At 31.0% G+C, this 20,165-nt stretch overlaps 3 protein-coding genes and 1 non-coding gene across 8 annotated transcripts in view; 3 read left to right on the top strand and 1 right to left on the bottom strand.

Annotated features, from left to right (window-relative positions):
• Window positions 1-6,308, top strand: part of Swt1 (Swt1 RNA endoribonuclease) — a 275,536-nt gene extending 269,228 nt beyond the window's left edge. The window contains exon 21 of the transcript XR_010880852.1: window positions 6,296-6,308. The gene's annotated coding sequence lies outside the window, so the exon portion shown is untranslated. The remainder of the gene's footprint in view (window positions 1-6,295) is intronic.
• On the bottom strand, window positions 1,469-19,081 carry LOC136975993 (DNA repair protein SWI5 homolog). 5 transcript variants are annotated; one of them, XR_010880855.1, is made up of 6 exons: window positions 18,641-19,081; window positions 18,349-18,542; window positions 18,136-18,270; window positions 17,914-18,001; window positions 13,679-13,739; window positions 12,272-12,381 (listed from the first exon to the last, which is right to left on the bottom strand). XR_010880855.1 is itself a non-coding variant. In XM_067271197.1 (5 exons), the coding sequence occupies exons 3-5, from the start codon at window positions 12,350-12,352 to the stop codon at window positions 1,503-1,505; spliced, it is 243 nt and encodes an 80-aa protein (XP_067127298.1). In that variant the 5' UTR covers window positions 12,353-12,381; window positions 13,679-13,739; window positions 16,338-16,433; the 3' UTR covers window positions 1,469-1,502. The 5 variants fall into 5 exon arrangements, 4 of the variants coding, with proteins under 4 accessions (XP_067127298.1, XP_067127296.1, XP_067127297.1 ...); XM_067271197.1 differs by lacking the exons at window positions 17,914-18,001; window positions 18,136-18,270; window positions 18,349-18,542; window positions 18,641-19,081 and adding exons at window positions 1,469-1,567; window positions 4,981-5,075; window positions 16,338-16,433 and having other exon boundaries at window positions 12,270-12,381; XM_067271194.1 differs by lacking the exons at window positions 12,272-12,381; window positions 13,679-13,739 and adding an exon at window positions 16,869-17,135 and having other exon boundaries at window positions 18,641-19,078.
• On the top strand, window positions 14,514-15,378 carry LOC136976034 (putative defense protein 3). The gene is made up of 3 exons (XM_067271226.1): window positions 14,514-14,813; window positions 14,963-15,170; window positions 15,267-15,378. The coding sequence occupies exons 1-3, from the start codon at window positions 14,615-14,617 to the stop codon at window positions 15,355-15,357; spliced, it is 498 nt and encodes a 165-aa protein (XP_067127327.1). The 5' UTR covers window positions 14,514-14,614; the 3' UTR covers window positions 15,358-15,378.
• A 340-nt stretch (window positions 19,082-19,421) lies between the features above and the next one.
• On the top strand, window positions 19,422-19,495 carry TRNAN-GUU (transfer RNA asparagine (anticodon GUU)). Its single transcript has one exon. It is a non-coding gene; the product is annotated as a tRNA-Asn (tRNA).
• The last annotated feature ends 670 nt before the right edge of the window (window positions 19,496-20,165 follow it).

Genomic DNA, 20,165 nt, shown 5'->3' on the forward strand with positions numbered 1-20,165 from the left:
TAAACACATGGTGGGAATTTTATTGAATTTGCGTTAAAAGCTTTTTTATGTATGACCGTTAATTCGTAAGTAATATAGAAATAGAAAACGACCAATTATTTATTTTGACGTCGTCCCAATGCAATGTTCAATCATATTTTTAATTTATTTAACTTAAAATATATGTTGTCCACCTCAAATTAGTAGTGGCTTGCCCCCATACAACATACTTTTCCTGTTAAATGACCAGCACGATTCTATTGCTAACACCTTACGGGGAAATTTTTGAATTGAAATAAACCCACGACTCCAATTTGTTCTTATACAGTTAATCGGGGCCTCCTGACCAAGGTTTCCATATCTGGTCTCATATAGATGAAATCTAACTCCATTCTTGAGATTAAGGAAAGATGGACAGATAACAGTGGGAATTTATAGATTTATAATTTTCTTCAAACTGCAGCCCAACAAGACACAATATAAATAAAAAAAAATTTTAATTAGGAAAATTTATTAGGTTTGTTTTTTACTTCAAGTATTATATAGCCAGTGGCAGCGCATAGTGGGGGCGGCAGGGACGGCCTGCCCCGGGTGGCAAAATTTCACAATAAATAATAATATCTTGTAAAAATACCTAAATAAGGGGGCAGCGAAATTTTCCTTCGCCCCGGGCAGCTGACACCCATGCTACGCCACTGTATATAGCACACCTGTCCTATCCCTACGATTGAAGTATTGTTATTTCATTGTTTTATAATCTTAAAAGCAAATGACATCCATCAAAATTTTCAACAGGTAGACCAAAAGATAATTTTATTTAAACGCCAAAAGACATGTTTTATAATACTAAGATCATAAATCAAAAGACATTAAGTAACAAATTGTAATGATTTATTTATACAATCCAAACAATTCTCTTGAATATAGTGTGAAGTAAGATTTAATCTTACTTCACACTATATTCAAAAGAATTTTATAATCTTATTTTTCTGTTTTGTTCAAATTATTATAGAAAAAAAATCTAGTATCAATATGTAACTGGTTCAAACACCATTATTCTTTAGGAATTATCACATCCACAGATTCCAAAAATACTAGCGTATCAACTTTATTTTACCCAGATGCATTTTGAAAATTACAATATTTACTTCCTTGGTGGGCTTTCTTTCAAATGAGCCAAATTACACACTTTTATGATAATCTTATACAATATTTTGGATGATCAAAAAAAGTGTTTGTGCGTCATTTGGCTCATTTGAAAGAAAGCCCACCAAGGAAGTAAATATTGTAATTTTCGAAATGCATCTAGGTAAAATAAAGTTGATACACTAGTATTTTTGGAATCTGTGGATGTGATAATTCCTAGAGAATAACGGTGTTTGAACCAGTTACGTATTAATATTTGAAAACTTTCTACTTCTATTCCATTTAAGTTAAAAGAAATCTTGTAATTGTACTGTATGAAAAGGTATAATTAAGTTTTTATTTTCTTTACAGATCATTATTATTATGTTTGTTTTCAATTAATCTTCTGGATTTAAGCCATACTTTTCATGCATTTCTTTGATTGTAACTCCTTCAAATATAGCTATAAATAAAAACATATCATTACAATAAAAATATAATACTTCTGCAGTAATAGAGATCAATTAATTTAAATACAATATTAACCTAAATATGTCAGGATGGTGTAAAACTCTCTTATAAAAGAGGAAATAAAAATTAATAAATGCAAAGTTTATTTTAAATATTTATTTAAAGCCATCTTTTAATAAAAACTATAGTTCACAAAAGAGATTTAATTAATTTTGACATTAAAGTCCTTCATAAGTCCATTATTTTGAACTACTGTGTTGTTAAAAATTACATTGCTTTTAAAAATAATTCAATAATATCACTTCATTTACTTTTATTAAGTAGATAATATAATGATAATTTATGAAAATTATTATTTAGTCATTTTTTTTCCTAAGTTAAATTTTTTAATAAAAAGATTTTGAAAAGGCTAGTTATTTCCAGTAAAATATAATAATATTTACTTGCATGAACAAACATTTTCGTATCTATCGAGATCTGCTTCAGGTTCGATAATATTCTACCAATGGAATGCCCAAAGTTCAAAAATTAACTGCCAATTAATTCAAGCGTTTGAAGTATTTGGTGCAAATTAATTTGGCTGTTTATGTTCTATATACATTCACTGTCTGCCTACTAATATTTTATTCCAAAATTCTATGAATTAGATGTCAATTTTGTTGTGGATCTTTCTGATATGTATATTGCCATGTGTATGATATACTATTGTTGTCTTTATAATTTATACAGCAGAATCAGAAGACCCATCCATACCAATATAAGATAGCTGTCTTCAGAGCATTAGTAAAAACAGCATTTACCCACAATAGCAGAAGTGAAGACATGGCTAAAGAACTCAGGCACTTTGAAGATATAGCAGCCATGCATGGATATAATAGAGGCATATTCATAAATTAGCCTGGAAGCTTCACAATCCACACACAAGAATCTGCAATAACATGGGACAAGTGGGATCTACTAAGATTCCTGAGCAAGAAAATAACACAAATTGTATGATTGTCTAAATACAATAAAAACCTTCATCATATATATAAAGAAATAGCAGAAGAGAAGGGGATCAAATTAACATATACAAGGACCCAGACAATATATGAACTACTTAGAAATGATAAAGACAAGCTGAGTAACATGAGAGCACCAGAGGTATACAAAATACCGATCAAAGATAATAGGTTTGATAAAGACTTGGTGTACATAGGATCAACAAAAAGGTCGCTACAAAAAAGATTAAAAGAACAAATATGATATAGACAAAAGTAAGAATACCACAGCATTGGCAACATATGCATCAGACCCAGATATACATGCTGACCTAGGGAATGCTACCCTTATAAAGAAATCATTCCAAATGAACCATATAAGAGAATTGGAAATATACAAAGCTAGCAGAGCAAGGAACTTTATAAATTATAAAGACAACAATACTATATCATATGCATGGCAATATACATATCAGAAAGATCCACAACAAAATTGACATCTTATTCATAGAATTTTGGGATAAAATATTAGTATGCAGACAGTGAATGTATATAATGGAGTAGAACATAAATAGCCAAATTAATTTGCATCAAATAATTCAAATGCTTGAATTAATTGGCAGTTAATTTTTGAACTTTGGGCATTCCATTGGTAGATTATCATCGAACCTGAAGCAGATCTCGATAGAGATACGAAAACATTCGTTCGTGCAAGTAAATATTATTATATTTTAATGGAAATAAAAAGGTTTTGAAAGGGCTAGTTATAAATTCCAGTACTTTATTAAAAAATCAAAATTTCACAATTATTTGTATGTAATAAGTAATTATGATTGGTTTTATAATTGTGTCATAACTAAGATAATTAAAACTGTTGGGACATCTTCTGGAATAATTAATAAGATAATTTATGTGCACTGACAAATTTGCAATAAGATGATATGTATTTAATAGCTGTGTTTAAAGATGATGTCAGAAATGCCCAGTGTCTATCTATGCACCTAGTCGTGACAATAAACACATGTATTTAATAGTTTATCTTTAGGAAAAAATAATTCATAATTACTATAAAAATATTGGAACAAAGTTTTATTCAAAGTTTAAAAGGAAAGAACTATAATGCCAATTCTTACAAGAAAACTTTCCAACTCATATATAAATGATGTTTCAAGAGTTTCTGGATGTATTTGTTTCTGAGAAAAGCAAAGATCAGGTTCTTTTTTGTCCAACTCCTTCAAATGCCAAAAACTGGCTTCAAAATTTGTAACACATCAAATACAAGTCTACCTCTTGCTACCCAATCTTCCTTGTTAGGAAAGTGGTTATAAGAGATTGCATGTTTTCTCTCTCTACTTCCGGTAACTGATTCAAATCTAATTTATAAATACACAATTTTTTTCTTTTTTTTTTTTTATAAATTATTCAGTGATTGGTGTATTATTTCAACATAAAACAAGAGTAATATACTCTTGTTTTATGTTGTTTTATGTACTTTTTTCATTTTACGCATTTCTTAATTTATATATACAGGGTCATTATAATTAAAGTTCCACTTTGAAATGGCCATAAAAGGAAAACTACTGGACAGAATGTTTTCAAACTTGGTAATAGTTTACAGGAAGTCATGGGATTTTATTTACTGCAAAAAAAAAAAAAAAGTTCAAAAACTCACCACCAGCAGGAAATGGCACTGTATGCAATATTGTTAAATGAAATAACACATTAAAAACATTTTCAACTGATGTCTTCATGTGTTATTTCATTTAACAATATTGCATACAGTGCCATTTCCTGCTGATGGTGAGTTTTTGAACTTTTTTTTTATGTCTACTCTAATAACCTTAAATAGCTTTGCAAAGTATAGTTAGCCACAAACGTTTTCGGTCCCCTAGGACCTTCTTCGGGTGGGATCTGAGTAGAGAGTGACCCTTCGTTCTAAACCCCCGTCGTTGCTTTGTTTCTTAAGATGGATTTTATCTTTTTTTTTTTTTTTTTTTGAGGAAAATAAAATTCCATGACTTCCTGTAAACTATTACCAAGTTTGATAACATTCTGTCCAGTAGTTTTCCTTTTACAGTCATTTCAAAGTGGAACTTTAATTATAATGACCCTGTATATCAAAGAATACACAATCTGAAACTAATAATAAGATTAAATTTAAATAAACTAATAATAAGATTAATATCATCATTTAGAATAATTGATATTTAAATTGTAATATGTTTCAATAGAACTATTAAAATACTTTTAAATATGTAAAAGGTTTTAGAATCCACTCTTGAAAATATGTGGTAATTAGTGACTTAAAACTAGATAGTACATTACTAAAAAGTGTTCTTTATATACAAAGAAAATTAAGGTATGACAATCATAGAATTAAAACATTTGGAAATATTTTAGGAAGAAATTAATTTTATTAATTTACCAAGTTTTCCAAGAATAAGCTGAGCAATATCTTTCACTTCATTATATTCATGCAGTTTTTCAATATGCATGTTTAATTCTTCTTCTTTAAATCCTCTTGAAAAAAGTAAATTTCAAAGTATATTATAAATCCTTTTCTTATAAAAAATATCTATAATAAAAACCAATGTACTACAGATATATAATATTGAATTAATAAACATTTACATAATTTATATAAAATATTTTACTATATAATTAAATAAGAGAACATTTATTTTAGTTTTAAAAAATAAACTAGAAATAATATTATATTATTTTAGACATTAACGGCCATTACAAGGAGGAGTACATTTTTATAAGCATTATTGTTAGTATACAACTCATAATATAACAGATTTTACAATATACAAAAGTATAATTATATTCTTAACCTTAGACATACAAAAAGTATCTCAAAAAATTGTATTATTTCATCTTCATAGACAGATGATGATAATGTCTTCCCATCATTGAAATTGAGATATAATGATTGTAGAATAAAATATGATATATCTATTACAAAACAAAAAGATGTGTTTCCAAGTCTCATTTTGACCTGAAGTACAATACGCACATTTTTCATTAAGTTTAATACAAATTTTCTTATTAAATAATACAATACAATAGAACTTTGATTAAATCTTAGTTGTATTAAAGTACGTTTGACAAAATAATTAATATTTGAGTTAAGATACCATTCTGTGTAAAAATGCGATTTAAAAGAACAATATAATTTACAATGAACATTCTGTTCTACCTCAGACCAGTCTCTCTGTATACTTCATTCACAACAGTATTTTATAATTTTCAGCAAGTATCTTTTCATCACATTTGACTCCTGTAACAACCAAAAAACTAAGACCAGAGTAATCCACTATTTCTTTAGTGAAAGAATCCAATTATATTTGATGTTAGTTATTAGATCGTATTTTAATCATTCTATTGTAACATAATCTAACATTTTTAACATTCTTGAAACCATGTCAGTATTTTTTCATTTGTTCAAACACGATAATCTAACATAATGATCTTCTGACATTTCCAAAATTCTTATCCAGAACTTTATTATTAATCTAATCAACAAAACTGAAATTCTAAAACATCCCATTACTAATCATATCATATATCCTGGAATCAATTTGGAAAGTTTATAAATCCTATGAAAAAATATACAAAAAATAACTTCTAGATCTTGAAAATGGTTCGTCGTCCAGATAGGAGATCCATAAGACAACTCGGCATATATTAACAAATGCAATAATTTCTTGCAAGTATTAACATTAGATACTTTTAATTCTGTTAATAAAGGCCACATTTTAAATCATAATCGTCACAAAATTCTGCTAAAATCTTTATTTTTTCTGTAGAAAATTTGGAGTATCTGCTATAATGATTGTATCATTGGCATACATCAATATATGAAGCTCTTTATCAACAGAAATAGACAAACTCATCTTTCTCTTGACTCCCTTGCAATACACTAGTCTTTATATCAAATGATTCCATATATCCATTCATAGTTTTTTACTCTTGCTTTAGTCTTTCTATAAATATCCATTATCAAATTCCCTTAGTTTGTCTGATATCAGCTTTTCAATTTCATTGGCAATGGAAATGGTAAAAAATTATCCACAAACTAATTTCCCTGTTCTCATACTATATGTTAGTCTATCTTGGCCTATTAACAAGATATCATTACATAGTTTTATTCGATGGTTTTGTTTTCTTATTTCATTATAGGTTGGGAGTAAATGTTTTTGTCTTTCTCTTGACTCCTTTGTAAGGTCTGGTGAAAACTGCATGTTCTTCCAATCTTCCAGTAGATTTTGTTGTTTCTTTTTTATAAAAGCAGTAAAAACTTGATCCTGGATCCGATTATTTCTACGTGTTAGTCTTAAAACTGGGTTGGTTGACTTGGTTAGTTGGATTATATCTGAAACGTCATCCTGTGACACAGTAAGTCCAATAATGATTTGATAAAATTATACCTAAATTTCTAGTTTAGAGATGTTTTTCCAAATGTGATAATTATGCAATATTATACTTGAATAAATGCTCAGAGTTCAAAATTTTACTACTCAGACACCTTATACTTCTGAGAAATTATTAATTTAATAATGCGAACGTTTTCCACCTGTTCCACATGTCATCTTCAAGCAATTTTTACTTTTGGAATGTTATCTCGTGCAGGATCTAATGTATATGCGCACGATATGAAGTATAAGAAAAAATTTTGTTGGATATGTGCCAAGCAAATAAGGGTGATTACAAAGGAAAAGCCAGTTCCGTATATATTATGGCACCAGATATCGATTCCACCGGATATTAAAAGCGTACTAGAAAAAGGCCCCAACTATGCCCTAGACAACACCAAGGACTGGAAAAACACCATGGCGGAAATTGAAAGAGGAATCAGAGGCATGGAAGAAGTGAACAAAGACTATTTTCGTTGGAAAACAACCCTTAAGAGCATGAACCAAAGACCAAGGCAAACAGAGGTGAAACAAATTAAGCGCACGAAACGGTGGTTGGCCGACAACAACTTAATATTGACACGAGCGGACAAAAGCAAACACCTAGTAATAATGGATAAGCAACATTATATCAACACACTGGAAGATTATGTAAGAAATACAGAATGCGAAAGGGTGGATCAAAATATAATTGATAACATAGACGGGAAGGTTAAAAAAATTACAGAAATCACCAATCACCGCAATACCATTTCTCAAAGGAACAAGTGTAACAGGCCCAAGTGTACCGAGACTCTTTGGATTCGCTAAAACGCATAAAGATAATAAGCAGATTAGACCAGTGGTTGAAAAGCACAAAGGTCCAACTTACAAACTAGAAAAGAATTTGCATAGATATCTGTCGGAGTACATTGAGAATAACCAATATGTCGCAAAGAACCCGTTGAACGTCGTTAACGAGCTCCAAAACATATCTTTAGTAGAAGAAGAAATTGCTTCAGTTATGGATTTCGAAAATCTATATCCATCAATTAAACTGGATGCATGTTTTCAAGCTTTGATGGACACCCTCAGCACGTTAGACCCAAGGATAACAGCCTATCCTGAGGACATGAAACTACTGGCTGACCTAATATGTCACCATTCAGTTTTCGTTTTTGATGGCAAGATTTATAAGCAAAGGAAAGGTGTGCCCATGGGCAGCCCAATGTCTGGGCTACTTTGTGAATTGGTGATACGTAAGTTGGAGCAAACTACTATTAGAGCATTTAAGGATGATATCGTTTTATACAAACGATACGTGGACGACATACTAATTGTATGGAAGAAAGACGAAAAAATACAACATTTTTTGAATGCGATGAATTCGAATAACCATGGCCTAATACTAAAACTGGAACAGCTCAGCACAACGGAGGTACATTTTTTGGATATCACACTTACATTTAAAAAAGGTTCCGTATCTACGAAAGTATATATCAAACCCACGCATGACCCACTATACATTCCCTCCACATCAAACGATCCGCCCACTTACAAGCTATCGGCATTTAGGGCCATTATTAGAAGAGCATTTGCCTATTGCTCCAACGTTTATGACAGAATACTAGAGTTGAATAGAATCAGAACCGTTGCGGCAACTCTAGGATTTAAAAAGTCAATAGTCGAAAACCTAATAAAATCTTACGTAACACCTAATAAAAAGAAACCGAAAGGGAATTCAAATGGAGAAATAACTAAATTCACGTACAGAGAAGGATTGTCCACCATAATGAAGGAAATAGCCAAGTGTAAGAATGCAAAGCTGGTTTATAAGCGGGCACCCACCATCTACAGTGCCCTCAGGAACGATAAAGATAGCACAAAAGCGGATGAATGCTCTGGCGTCTATAAAATACCATACGAAAATGATCAACTGGGCCTGAATAAAGAATACATAGGAGTCACTAACAGAGCCTTAAACAAAAGACTAAAAGAACACATGTATGACATTAGTAAAGGACATTGCACTACCACCTTATCAAGAATGGCACAAGCGGAGGGATCACTAATTAATTGGAATGAAGCCAAAGTTATCAAACAAGTACGCTCACCATCGTTAGCATTAACCATGGAAAAATTTGAAATATACAGAACAGGGACAACAGGTAGATGTTTGAATTATAAAGACGCAACGAATTTGCCAACTGCGTGGAAATACATGATTGACAAACACCCCATTTAATCGAGCTTACAACGTATCCTCATCCCGTATAGAATATAGATATATATTATGTCAACATACATCCCAGATCAATACGTTTATTTAATTAATTTTATTAATGTTTTTATTATTGTTTATATTTTATATTTTACATGGAATGTTCCAACGGTTTTTTAAAATTTTGAAATATCGTGCGCATATACATTCGATCCTGCACGAGATAACATTCCAAAAGTAAAAATTGCTTGAAGATGACCTGTGAAACAGGTGGAAAACGTTCGCATTATTAAATTAATAATTTCTCAGAAGTATAAGGGATCTGAGTAGTATGCAATATTATATTATGATGATGGAGACCATTGACTAAAGCATCCATTTTGAATTGCATAAGTTCTTTTCTGTTTTTAAGTTATCAATTTGTTGTTTCAGATTATCAATTTGTCCTTCCATTTTTTGATACTGTTCTTTAGTTTCATGAATACTTTCATGAATTAAATCTAAATCTTTTATGGAAGTTATTTGATTAGAGAATCTATGCTGGAGGTATTTATTAAATCTGAAATTCTACGACAGTTTCAATACTTTCAAACTGTCATTGAAGTGTCTGATAAGTTGCCTGGATTAGTTAATGAGGCAGGACAAAATACGTTCGATTCGCCTGGAGATTTCTGAAGACTTTGTGATACTATTAATTATTATGCCTTTGTGTCCTTTTTAACTCTATTTAAAATTTATTTTGTATACTAGTACTTTCTATATATTAACAGGACTTATTATACTGGAAATTATGGATGCAGATATTTAGTCTTACAGATCAAAAATAATGTTCTTTATTTAGTTCACCTGTTTCCCAGTTTAGTATGATTTAATGGTGGTCTTCCTCGCTTTACTGGTGAATGTTGCATTTTGGCCAATATTTAGTTTTTTTTTTCAAAGGATAATAAATTTAAAAAAAAAGTCACAAGCATCTGTCAAGATGCCCTCCAATAAACTAAGTATAATATTAAACAAACCTAAGTTTTATATTAGTGGATTATATTTGAAAATAAGATTCAGGCTTTGAATTGTACTGAAACTTAGTTACAGATTATTTCACGTATCTTTCTTGGATAATGCACAATACTCGGTTGAGGCTGTGGAAGTTTTATGAAGTTCCAGACTCCATTTTAGTAATGCACATTGACATTGCCATAGATTTATCAAACAATTGTTCCCTTCACTAAATAATTAGACCACTCTGTTACTGTGCATTTTTACAGCCTGATCAAGAATCACAAATGAGCTGTATTTATTATGTGTATATACACTATACTTAATTCAAATATAAACAAACACTACCAAGTTTTGATCAGTTTCATAAAAAATAAACAACATATTTTTTATTACACTTATTCTTAGTAATTTAGAAAAATCACAATAATCATTAAATTTTTGAATATTTTTTAAAATCAAATTTGGTGAGGTAAAAGATATATTTTCAAGATTATTTAATCTGTGAAAGTTTCATAGACATTATTACTGTGACTCAACGTTAAAGTATTGGGTTGTTCAAAAAGTAATTTCGTTTTTTCCATAGAAAAATCAAAGCAATATTCTTATAACAAATAAATATTTTATTGAATTATATATTGACCATTTTGGTCAAATATCTGTTGTCATTGTTTCTGGTAGTAGCACGATTTCACATTCATAAAAATTTTGATCGTTGTTTACAAAAAACTGATCCAAGTGATTTTTGACATTGTAATTTCAAGTAAATGTCTTACAGTTAAAAAAATTTGTATAGACCGGAATAAGTAATAATCCCGAGCGTGCCCGATCTGGCGAATACGGTTGGTGCGATAACACGTCCCATCTAAGCTATAACAGTTTCCGACGAGTTACCAAACTCGTGTGAAATTTGGCATTATCATGGTAGAACACTACACTTTATTTGTCGATCAATTCTGGTCTTTTCTGTTTGATGATATTACTCAATTTGTTTACTCGATGGCAGTACACTTTCGAATCAATTGTTAAATTGTCTGGTAAAAGCTCGAAAAAAATTTCTTTAAAATCCAACCATAGAGAGCATCTCTCGTTAATAACGTGTGGAACCCATATGTCAAGCTTTGAAACGAAACCAATTCGTTTTAAGTAATAATAAACGGTTCAAATTTCACAGATTTAATCTTGGAGTGATTTCGCGTGTTGTTATACGGCAGATTGCTTCAATCGGTACCTTTATTTTGTTTTCGTTGGCTTCGAATGGCCATCCAGAATGTGGTGTATCTTCAATATTAAAATTGCCAGAACGCAATTTTGTAAACCAGTTTTGGCACCATCTTTCTCTCAACACATCTTCTCCAAACATGTACCAGCAATTTTTTTCTTGTTTGAACAGCATTTTGATTTTTTAGTTATAAAAAAGCAAAATATGCCGAAAATGATGCTTTCGATTTTCCATATTTGATGGGTCACCGAAAAAAAAAACAATTGTACAGAATCGAACAAAATTTTTTACAAATAAGCCTTAAAATGTCAGCTGTCTAGTAATAAAAAAACAAAATTACTTTCTGAACCCAATAGTTACATCATAATTAAACTGTTTAATATAAAATGGTATCTTTCTTTCAGAAATTTTTGTTGATTTTAATAGTGTTTTCAGGATTAAAATTTTATAAACAAAAAAAAATTTATTGAACAATATGACATATGTTCAATAATTTATCAAATTTTAAAATAGTTAGTCAAACAAAAATATATGAAAATAATACTTTTAAAAATAAACATATCTTAATATTTTCAAGCATAAGAAATCATCATCAAAGTTACTCAATAAAATAGCAATATTTAAAAATATTCATAATTTATTAAATATTTTAAAATATATTTTTAAAAAATAATTATGTAATCGAATAACTTTAGAAATAGGTCCGCGTGCTCGAAAACACCATCGATATTTGCGACTACTTTATCGACGTCGATAACTTCGGTAAAGCGGTTAATTATCATTTTTTTCTACAAACATTATTCTTTTCACGAAATTAATGGAAGATTTACACAACGTTCTTTAAAGATAGCCAATAAGAAAATTATTGAAAATATACACACTCTTCTCTGAGATTTTTAATTTGTTCATCAAGATGATGTTCTTTAGATTTTAAACTTTCAATCTGCTTTCTTAAATTTTCCATACTGCAATTATTTTTATTGAGAATATGTTCTGTAAAAAAATATGTTGTTATTATTAATAAGAAAATTGCTATTATATTTTATTTCGTATTTACATAAAAATTTACTAGTAATTTTTAATTATAATTTATCTCTTCTGTGACTAAATTATAATTAAATGAATAAAGCTTTTCATATATTTAACATAACAAAAAGTTGTTTTAATTATTAATGGTTGGAATGTACGAAAAATTGATACATTAGTATTCTTCGAGAAAGAAAATACAAAAACAATAATTTATTATTAATAATCTAAGTTAGCAGTTTCCAAAATGGGTAGTAGGCCTTATTTGTGTTAACGGGTAAAGGAGTGGCAGGGAGCACGGGAAGCGAGCTTTTCCGAGCATATTTTCACTTACGATCGATCGTCGACGGTCATTACCTAATTACTTATTCCGGATATAACATTCTTACACGTTTACCGACATAAGAATGTTACATCCAGGCCACGTCCATATTATATCACCCAATTTTTTACCAGAAACCGGCCACTACTTATGCGTTAGATGCGTAAATAAAACCCAGATAACTCCACACGGTCGGCCTATCCGTCGGGCACGAACACTAATACTGGCGTTTAGTAGTTTTATCCATTCGAAATCAAGACGTACGGCCTTCTAAAGTTTTCCTCGTCTTGCAAAGAAAAATTTCCACTCGTATAAGGACAGCCTAAAATCTTAACAGAATAACTAGCGCACTCGACCGAAATAAAACTTTTCCACATACCGTATTCTACATTATAAAATCCAAACCGACCGGTAAGAACCATCATCTCTCACAATTTAATAATTTTCTTATACAAAGTAGACGATTGACGACGATTCGGAATTGTTTCGTCATTTAATATCATTCACTTCCTGCCAACCGATATAAGTTACACCACGTGTCATTAACAAATGCATAGTTGCCAACCCCTATCCTTCAGACTAAGAATCTGGTTTTAAAAGCAATTGTCACTCAGCTAGAAATTCTCCCTTTTCAAGGTAGCATCACCTTTAATGTATTGTCTCGACAAACTTGGACTTACGACCAATACTAAATTCAAAGTTTGCTTGTATGGTGGTGGTTTATAAATTATCCACACTTCAATACGCTATACAGCTCTGTCGACGTCCCACACGCGTCATTCGGAGCTCGAATTGAGCCATTTTACTAGTAACTGGTGCAATAGGAAAAGCAACATATTATAAACCTATCACTGGCGTAAAGAGAACGAAGATTGAATAAATAGCGGTAAATTTATGTAAATTAACATATATTAGGTAATAGTTTTGGCGCACGTGACTTACGTCTCCTTCGATGACATATTTACATTTTCAAACGTGGCGCTGATTTAAAGTTGCCAGCTTACTAAATAAAAATATAATTAAATAATTGGAAATATTTATATTACGAACATATTATATAATATTACAAATTGTAAAAGAAAATTTTTAATTCGAGTTATTCGGAGTTTTAAAAATAAATTTGTCGTATTTCTCCGAGAATTATTATTTTTCAAAAATCATTTAATTAAAATAACTTCTCGAAATTTTAATGGAATTTTATAAAAACTGAGAACTTTGACTTAATAATCACTTCATAAAAGTGGCCAGGCAGTTACAGCGTCAGTTTACCGGTTTGGGGAATCCGGGCGAATGAGCACAGAAGTCTGTCCCGGATATATCGGGCCCCAACCCTCACTTTCCGGCCTTCTCCATTATGAGCCTGGCTAATCCACTATATGCATGATTTAAAAGATTATTTTAGTGTTCACAAGGCGGAAAATATAAAATGAGAAAAAAACAATTTTTTATCGTGTTGCACAACGTGTAAAAGTTTAACAAAGAAATGACGCGTTTTAATCAGAAAAAATATAATATTTCCATTATACAGTAATTCAATTTCGAAAAAAATAATTACATTTTAATTATCATTTCTGAAAGTACATCTGCTATATTAAAATTTTAATTCGTATCTACGAATAAATTAGAATAATCAATCTCTCTTATAATGATTATCGAGATATTACTTTTCGCTACACAAAAAACCGATACAATTCAGTAACGACGGCATAACTAAAAGGTTTCGCTCTGCTTCGTCTATCATCCAAGACTAATATAATGAAATCATAATAATGACAAAGGCCATCCACTCTAAATTTAGAATTATTATAGATATTAAATATATCTTATAATTTTATAATAAAAAACACTATACATTCGTAATTTGTAACAGTCGAGAATATGTCCGTCGTTACGTCGCTCTTTGCGATTATTATTTTGTGTATGGGAGCCGGCGCCTTTCCTCAAGGTGCCACTGCCGAAACGTGCGAATCCATGATTCCTCGACACGTTACGACGAAACCTTCAAAAAATTCAAATTCTCCTTATACATTTGTAGCCTCTTCTAATCATTATAACGAAACATCGAAAAAAATAATTGGTAAGTTCATTTGCTAGAATAATACCAGGTTATTCAATTGTTCGTAGTAAGTAATAGGTGTGCGTGTAAACGTAATTTACGCGTAAGCAACCAAATTGAGATCATTCTTTATTAATCCATTTGTATTAAATTATTTTATACTTTTCTAGTTGATTTAGGAGGAGCTCCATTTAAAGGTTTTCTCATAACAGCAATCGATCCCGTTACAAACGAGAGAATCGGAACTTGGTTAAAAAGCCGAGGAATGGATACACTACCGTGTTCTGCCATAACTCACACTAATGCTAGACCTAAAATTTCGGCTACTCTAATATGGTCCCCGCCACGTAACAAAAAATTAGGGCAAGTTATTTTCTTGTAAGTACAGCGTTTGAAACTTAAAAAATCAATGTAACGTATTCCTTGTTTGATAAGAAACTTGATAAAATTTGAGTTAACTTTATTTTTTTGCAGAGGAACAATAGTGAGATCATTTGATACTTATTATAGTAATCTTTTAGCTGCAATACCCGCAAATGGATTTTATTTGCCCAGGTTTAAGTAATTTTTTGTATACTGTTTTAAATAAAATTTCGTGGCATATTATTACATTTTTTATGATTGATTAATTTGTCAACTCGGGACGCTATAAGGCTAAAAATCATTTGACAGATTACGGTTTCTGGCCGAGTGGATAACATGGCTAAACGAAAACGCTTGTTGTCGTTTGAAACGCTAGTTGGTTGCGGGTTCGCTCTTGGCTAACAGGCTGAGTTTTCGGGGTTTTCTTCACGCGTCTAACGTTTAAACGTAATATGACATTAGAGATGTCATTATATTTTCACCACCGAACTTCCAGTTTTTTTTTGGAGGTTGCGGAACGTATTAAGTTAGATGAAAAATAATTATATTATTCGATTTTAAAATTTATTTTATATCTTACAAATAATTAATTATATCTCGGGATGCCGGGAAACAGTTCACTTTTTTCCCGGAATTACGGGACCAGCAAAAGATCGGAAATGAGAAACCCTAACACCTCTATCAAAGAAATAAAGCCAAAACGATTGATACCCCATATAAACTGAGACAGAAACATAAAGCGATAAGATGAAAGGATAGAAGACTTCTGTGGCATTAATGATTCATTGCAAGATAAGCCTCAACTATTTATGAAAAGAAAACTAAGCCATAAACAAAAGAAAACTTTGCATCTCTCTCAAACTAAGAGGTTAACTCGTAGTTTGAGATGCAAATTTTTCGTACGAAAAATTCAGATTTAAAAATATATACAGTAGACCCCCCTATAACACGGTAGATACGTTCCGTGTTATATGAATCCGTGTTGTACGAGTCTCTTAATATATGAGCCAATCACAGCCCGGCACGTGTGCAGTTTAGGGGCTACGGCCGTTTGAAAGGTTTTCTTCCATAAAATTAATCGATTCTAGAATAATTTGACTCAACATTTCCAAATCACGTATAATTTTTTGGGAATAATCCATATAAATTATGCTATAAACAAAAAATCGTTGGATTACTTACCGAGTGTGCACCGTTCGAAGACGCCATTGCCTAAGCTCGTTTTTGTCGCGGAGCGACACATCGAACGGCGGATGCGTTTCCTAATAAGTTATTCCTTCTGCGAAGTATTCGCTGAACTTTGGAGACATCATTAATAGAAATATAATTTTTATGGCCGTTATATAATACTGTAAATGTTGTTTTCACAAGAACTGTATAAAAATTTATCAATACTTTCCCGCCTAAACTCTCCGTATACACGCGTGGCGTTGGACGGCGGCAAGTAGTTCGGCCGCTAGTCCACTATTGGTCCAGATTCGACCAATCTTGCCGCAACACGAGTCGGCGATGACGTTTTACCGTGTTATACGAGTCTCTTTTCAAGGTCCTAGAATATATTCTAGGACCTTGGTCTCTTTTAGCTTGTTATACGAAACCGATTGCAATTTTTTCGCCGTGTTATATGAACCCGTGTTATAGGGGGGTCTACTGTATTTTAAATTTCGTGTTCATTTCCTAGTACGGCACTCGGCAGTGAATAATTAGAAATCATTTATCAGGATATAAATATTAAATTTTATTTTTAATGTCAAAATTATTAATAACAAACTGATAATAAAATTTTTGTTGCGAAAACGTTAGTATATATTTTTAATTACTTATATTTTACGTCATTTAAAATATATTTAAATGAATTTTTCACAACGCCTGTAAGGATATAATCGAATCCGTAACCGAAAATGACTTTCTCTGGAATATTAAACAGGAAGATGCGGTAATAATTATAACATAGGCAATCGAGGCACTCCAATGACATATCTGAAAAAAGAAAAATGACGCGTTATTATATAATATTCGTAATTCATTTTTAATATCGAGTTGTTTGCCATCTGCTCTGGCGTAAAGACCGAGAATGTCCATTTTTATAGCTAACAGCTGGAACTGACTCATACATTTTAATCATTTTTATATTTTAGAAAATCGGTTGTCACTAAATTAAATTTTGTTTTGTAAATAACACATTTAAATATATTTTTAAAAATAATATTAGTATAAATAATATAAATATTTAACTGTTAAGTTAAATTGTAAAAGAAAAAAATACTCTATGCTGCTTAATTTATTACCTCTTCTTCTTCTTATCAATTTATTAATTCTTATATATTTTATTATTTTGTATTTACGTATATATATATACATATACATACATACATGCATACATACAGTAGTAAAATACAAATACCAGTATATATTACCGGTATTTGTATTTTACTACTGTATGTATTCATGTATTTTAATGGGAATTCATTGTTGGTTGTATCAGGAGGTGGCAAGTATTGTCTTAGCAACGTCGCCTATATTCGGGGGCGGATCTAGGTTTTTCGGGGCCTAAGGCTTATTGAAGTCCAATGGGGTCCCATTTTTTGTTAGATTGAGAATAAAACAAATAATACTATAAATTATCATTATTATTATATTATTAATATCAACTTATTTTTTACTATACGATAACCGTGTAAAAAATTGACGTTTAAAATAATCCTGTATTAAAATTAATTTATTTAAAATAGTAATTACTTTAATTAAAAAAACTTACTCCAATTAAAATTAGCAAATTAAAAATTATTTTGTCATCTTTGTCATCACTTTTCTGCCTTAAAATGTTTGCAAAACCCGTTTTACAACTGAAAATAAAAAACAAAATAATTAAACATAAATAATATGCTGATTTATTATTAATTTCTTATATATAATTATATAATATGATATAAAATAAATAAATAAGATATTCCCGCAGTTCAATTATCCAATTACACACCTGAAACGCGGATATTCAGATCCTATAGATTTACACGACAGAGCAATGCCAGTCGTCGTTAGGCAGCTGTTGAATATAAACATATTTAAAAAGAAAATACTCGCCGGATAAAATGGTTTCTTCCAAACTGTATATCTATAAATAATAAAATATTATATAAATATAGGGATAAAACACACGTAAATATATATATAATAACATAAATAAAATTACATTTGCGGTTCGCGACGTAATATCTTAACAATTGGTATAAGATGGTAAATAAACATGGGAAACGAATAAAGGAATATAAACGAAGGAGAAAATTTCAAATATTCACAAAGTGATAAGGAATATTCCGGATGACACCATTCTGTTTCTGTTTTCATAGAAATAAATAAACCGCATCCGGAAAATACGAACTTTGCCTTGATAAAAAAAAGGAAGATAAACTATAAATTCAATTTAATATTAATTATATTATATTATACATTAACATTATATATATTTATATAAATTTTCTTACTTGTAATATGGAAATCACGATAGGTATTATAATACAGCAAACAGTTGCATATAAATATAAAAATGAAAATAAAGTTAAATAAATAAGCTTCATTTTAGAACATAATCCGGTAAGGACTCTTAGAAATTTGATAACTTATCTGTAGGGTTAATTCTCCTTATCGCCAGTAGCAAAAATCCTGTTAGAATTAATTTTAAGCGAAGATCGACATATTCGTATGGCTCGTCCTCATAGTTTACAACGATCACATTATATTTAATATCGTCGAATTGGCGTAAACGATAAAATCCCGAATCTTATCCAGCTATTTGATATATATAATATGTAAAAATAATCAAATTGTAGGATAAATATTAGTTTTTTTGGTTATTAGAATGTATTAACTATTCTTGTTTCCGCCGTTAAAGTTAATCGTAATTAGCCAGTACTTCACGACTTATTAAATTCGGATTTTATACAGAAAAGGGTAGTGTTATTTATTACGATTTTAAAATATACTTTATGAGAAAATAGATGGCACTGTAATCTCTACTAACTCGTAAATTAAGGCGAATTATCCGATTCCAAATGTTAGTCATTCATTAAAATTCGGAAGAATGCGATCTAGGGCAGAGACAGTATTTGAAGAGAAAACGACGGCAGCAATGCCTTGTTCTGTAAAAACGAGAGCGATTTGGTCATTTACTAATATGACATCGATCTTCTATAACCAATCGATAACTGTATTTGTATTGGTATTTTAAGAGTGTTTAAATTGACGTTTGGACACGGAAATTATCGTGTCACCGTGGCGCAATTGGTTAGCGCGTTCGGCTGTTAACCGAAAGGCTGGTGGTTCGAGCTTACCCGGTGACGAGTGGAAAGTTTTTTTTATTAGTAAGTTTAGCGTTTAAAATCTGAGATTCGCATGCAATGCAATCAGTAGGGACAGATACCAATAAACTATTTCTGGGAAAGCAACGTCCAAATTCCTCAGAGCGAATTCGATGCATTCCACTTTCTTATTTATTAATTTAATTTTATGGTCAAAGAAAGTTTCTACAACCACGCAACAAAGGTACATTTAACCAGTGGCGTGACGTGGGTGTCAGCTGCCCGGTGGGGAGGAAAATTTCGTCGCCCCCTTATTTAGGTATTTTTACAAGATATTATTATTTATTGTGAAATTTTGCCGCCCCCTATAAGTGCCGCCCGGGGCGGGCTGCCCCTGCCGCCCCCACTACGCTACGCCACTGCATTCAACGAAATGAAACACCAGCGATTTGCATCGGTCGGGAATCGAACCCGTGGGAAGCCGAGTAGTCTACTGAACCACCGACGTCTGCCTAAACGACTATTGGCTATTACTTCGAAAGCAATCTCGATGACATTCGCGCATTTTTTCATAGAAATGCAATCGAAAAAATGTCCAGTAGCCGCTGGTGCGTCGGCGTGATTATCGTGCATCGATACGATTAAGTGAAGGCAACATCCGAAGGTTACGTAATTCCTGTGGAACGCCTGTCAAGTATTGATCGAGAGATAT

This window comes from Centruroides vittatus, unplaced genomic scaffold (genome assembly GCF_030686945.1).
Source record: "Centruroides vittatus isolate TY-2023 unplaced genomic scaffold, ASM3068694v2 contig_392, whole genome shotgun sequence".
Lineage (NCBI taxonomy): Eukaryota > Metazoa > Arthropoda > Arachnida > Scorpiones > Buthidae > Centruroides > Centruroides vittatus.

Coding starts and splice junctions, on each gene's coding strand:
- LOC136975993 (XM_067271194.1), bottom strand. CDS start 18,733: ATGAAGCTTATTTATTTAACTTTATTTTCATTTTTATATTTATATGCA. Junction 18,002..18,135: donor TCTGAATATCCGCGTTTCAG/GTGTGTAATTGG, acceptor TTTTATTTTCAG/TTGTAAAACGGGTTTTGCAA. Junction 17,136..17,913: donor ATTTGCTAATTTTAATTGGA/GTAAGTTTTTTT, acceptor TTCTTTTTTCAG/ATATGTCATTGGAGTGCCTC.
- LOC136976034 (XM_067271226.1), top strand. CDS start 14,615: ATGTCCGTCGTTACGTCGCTCTTTGCGATTATTATTTTGTGTATGGGA. Junction 14,814..14,962: donor AACATCGAAAAAAATAATTG/GTAAGTTCATTT, acceptor ATACTTTTCTAG/TTGATTTAGGAGGAGCTCCA. Junction 15,171..15,266: donor TTAGGGCAAGTTATTTTCTT/GTAAGTACAGCG, acceptor ATTTTTTTGCAG/AGGAACAATAGTGAGATCAT.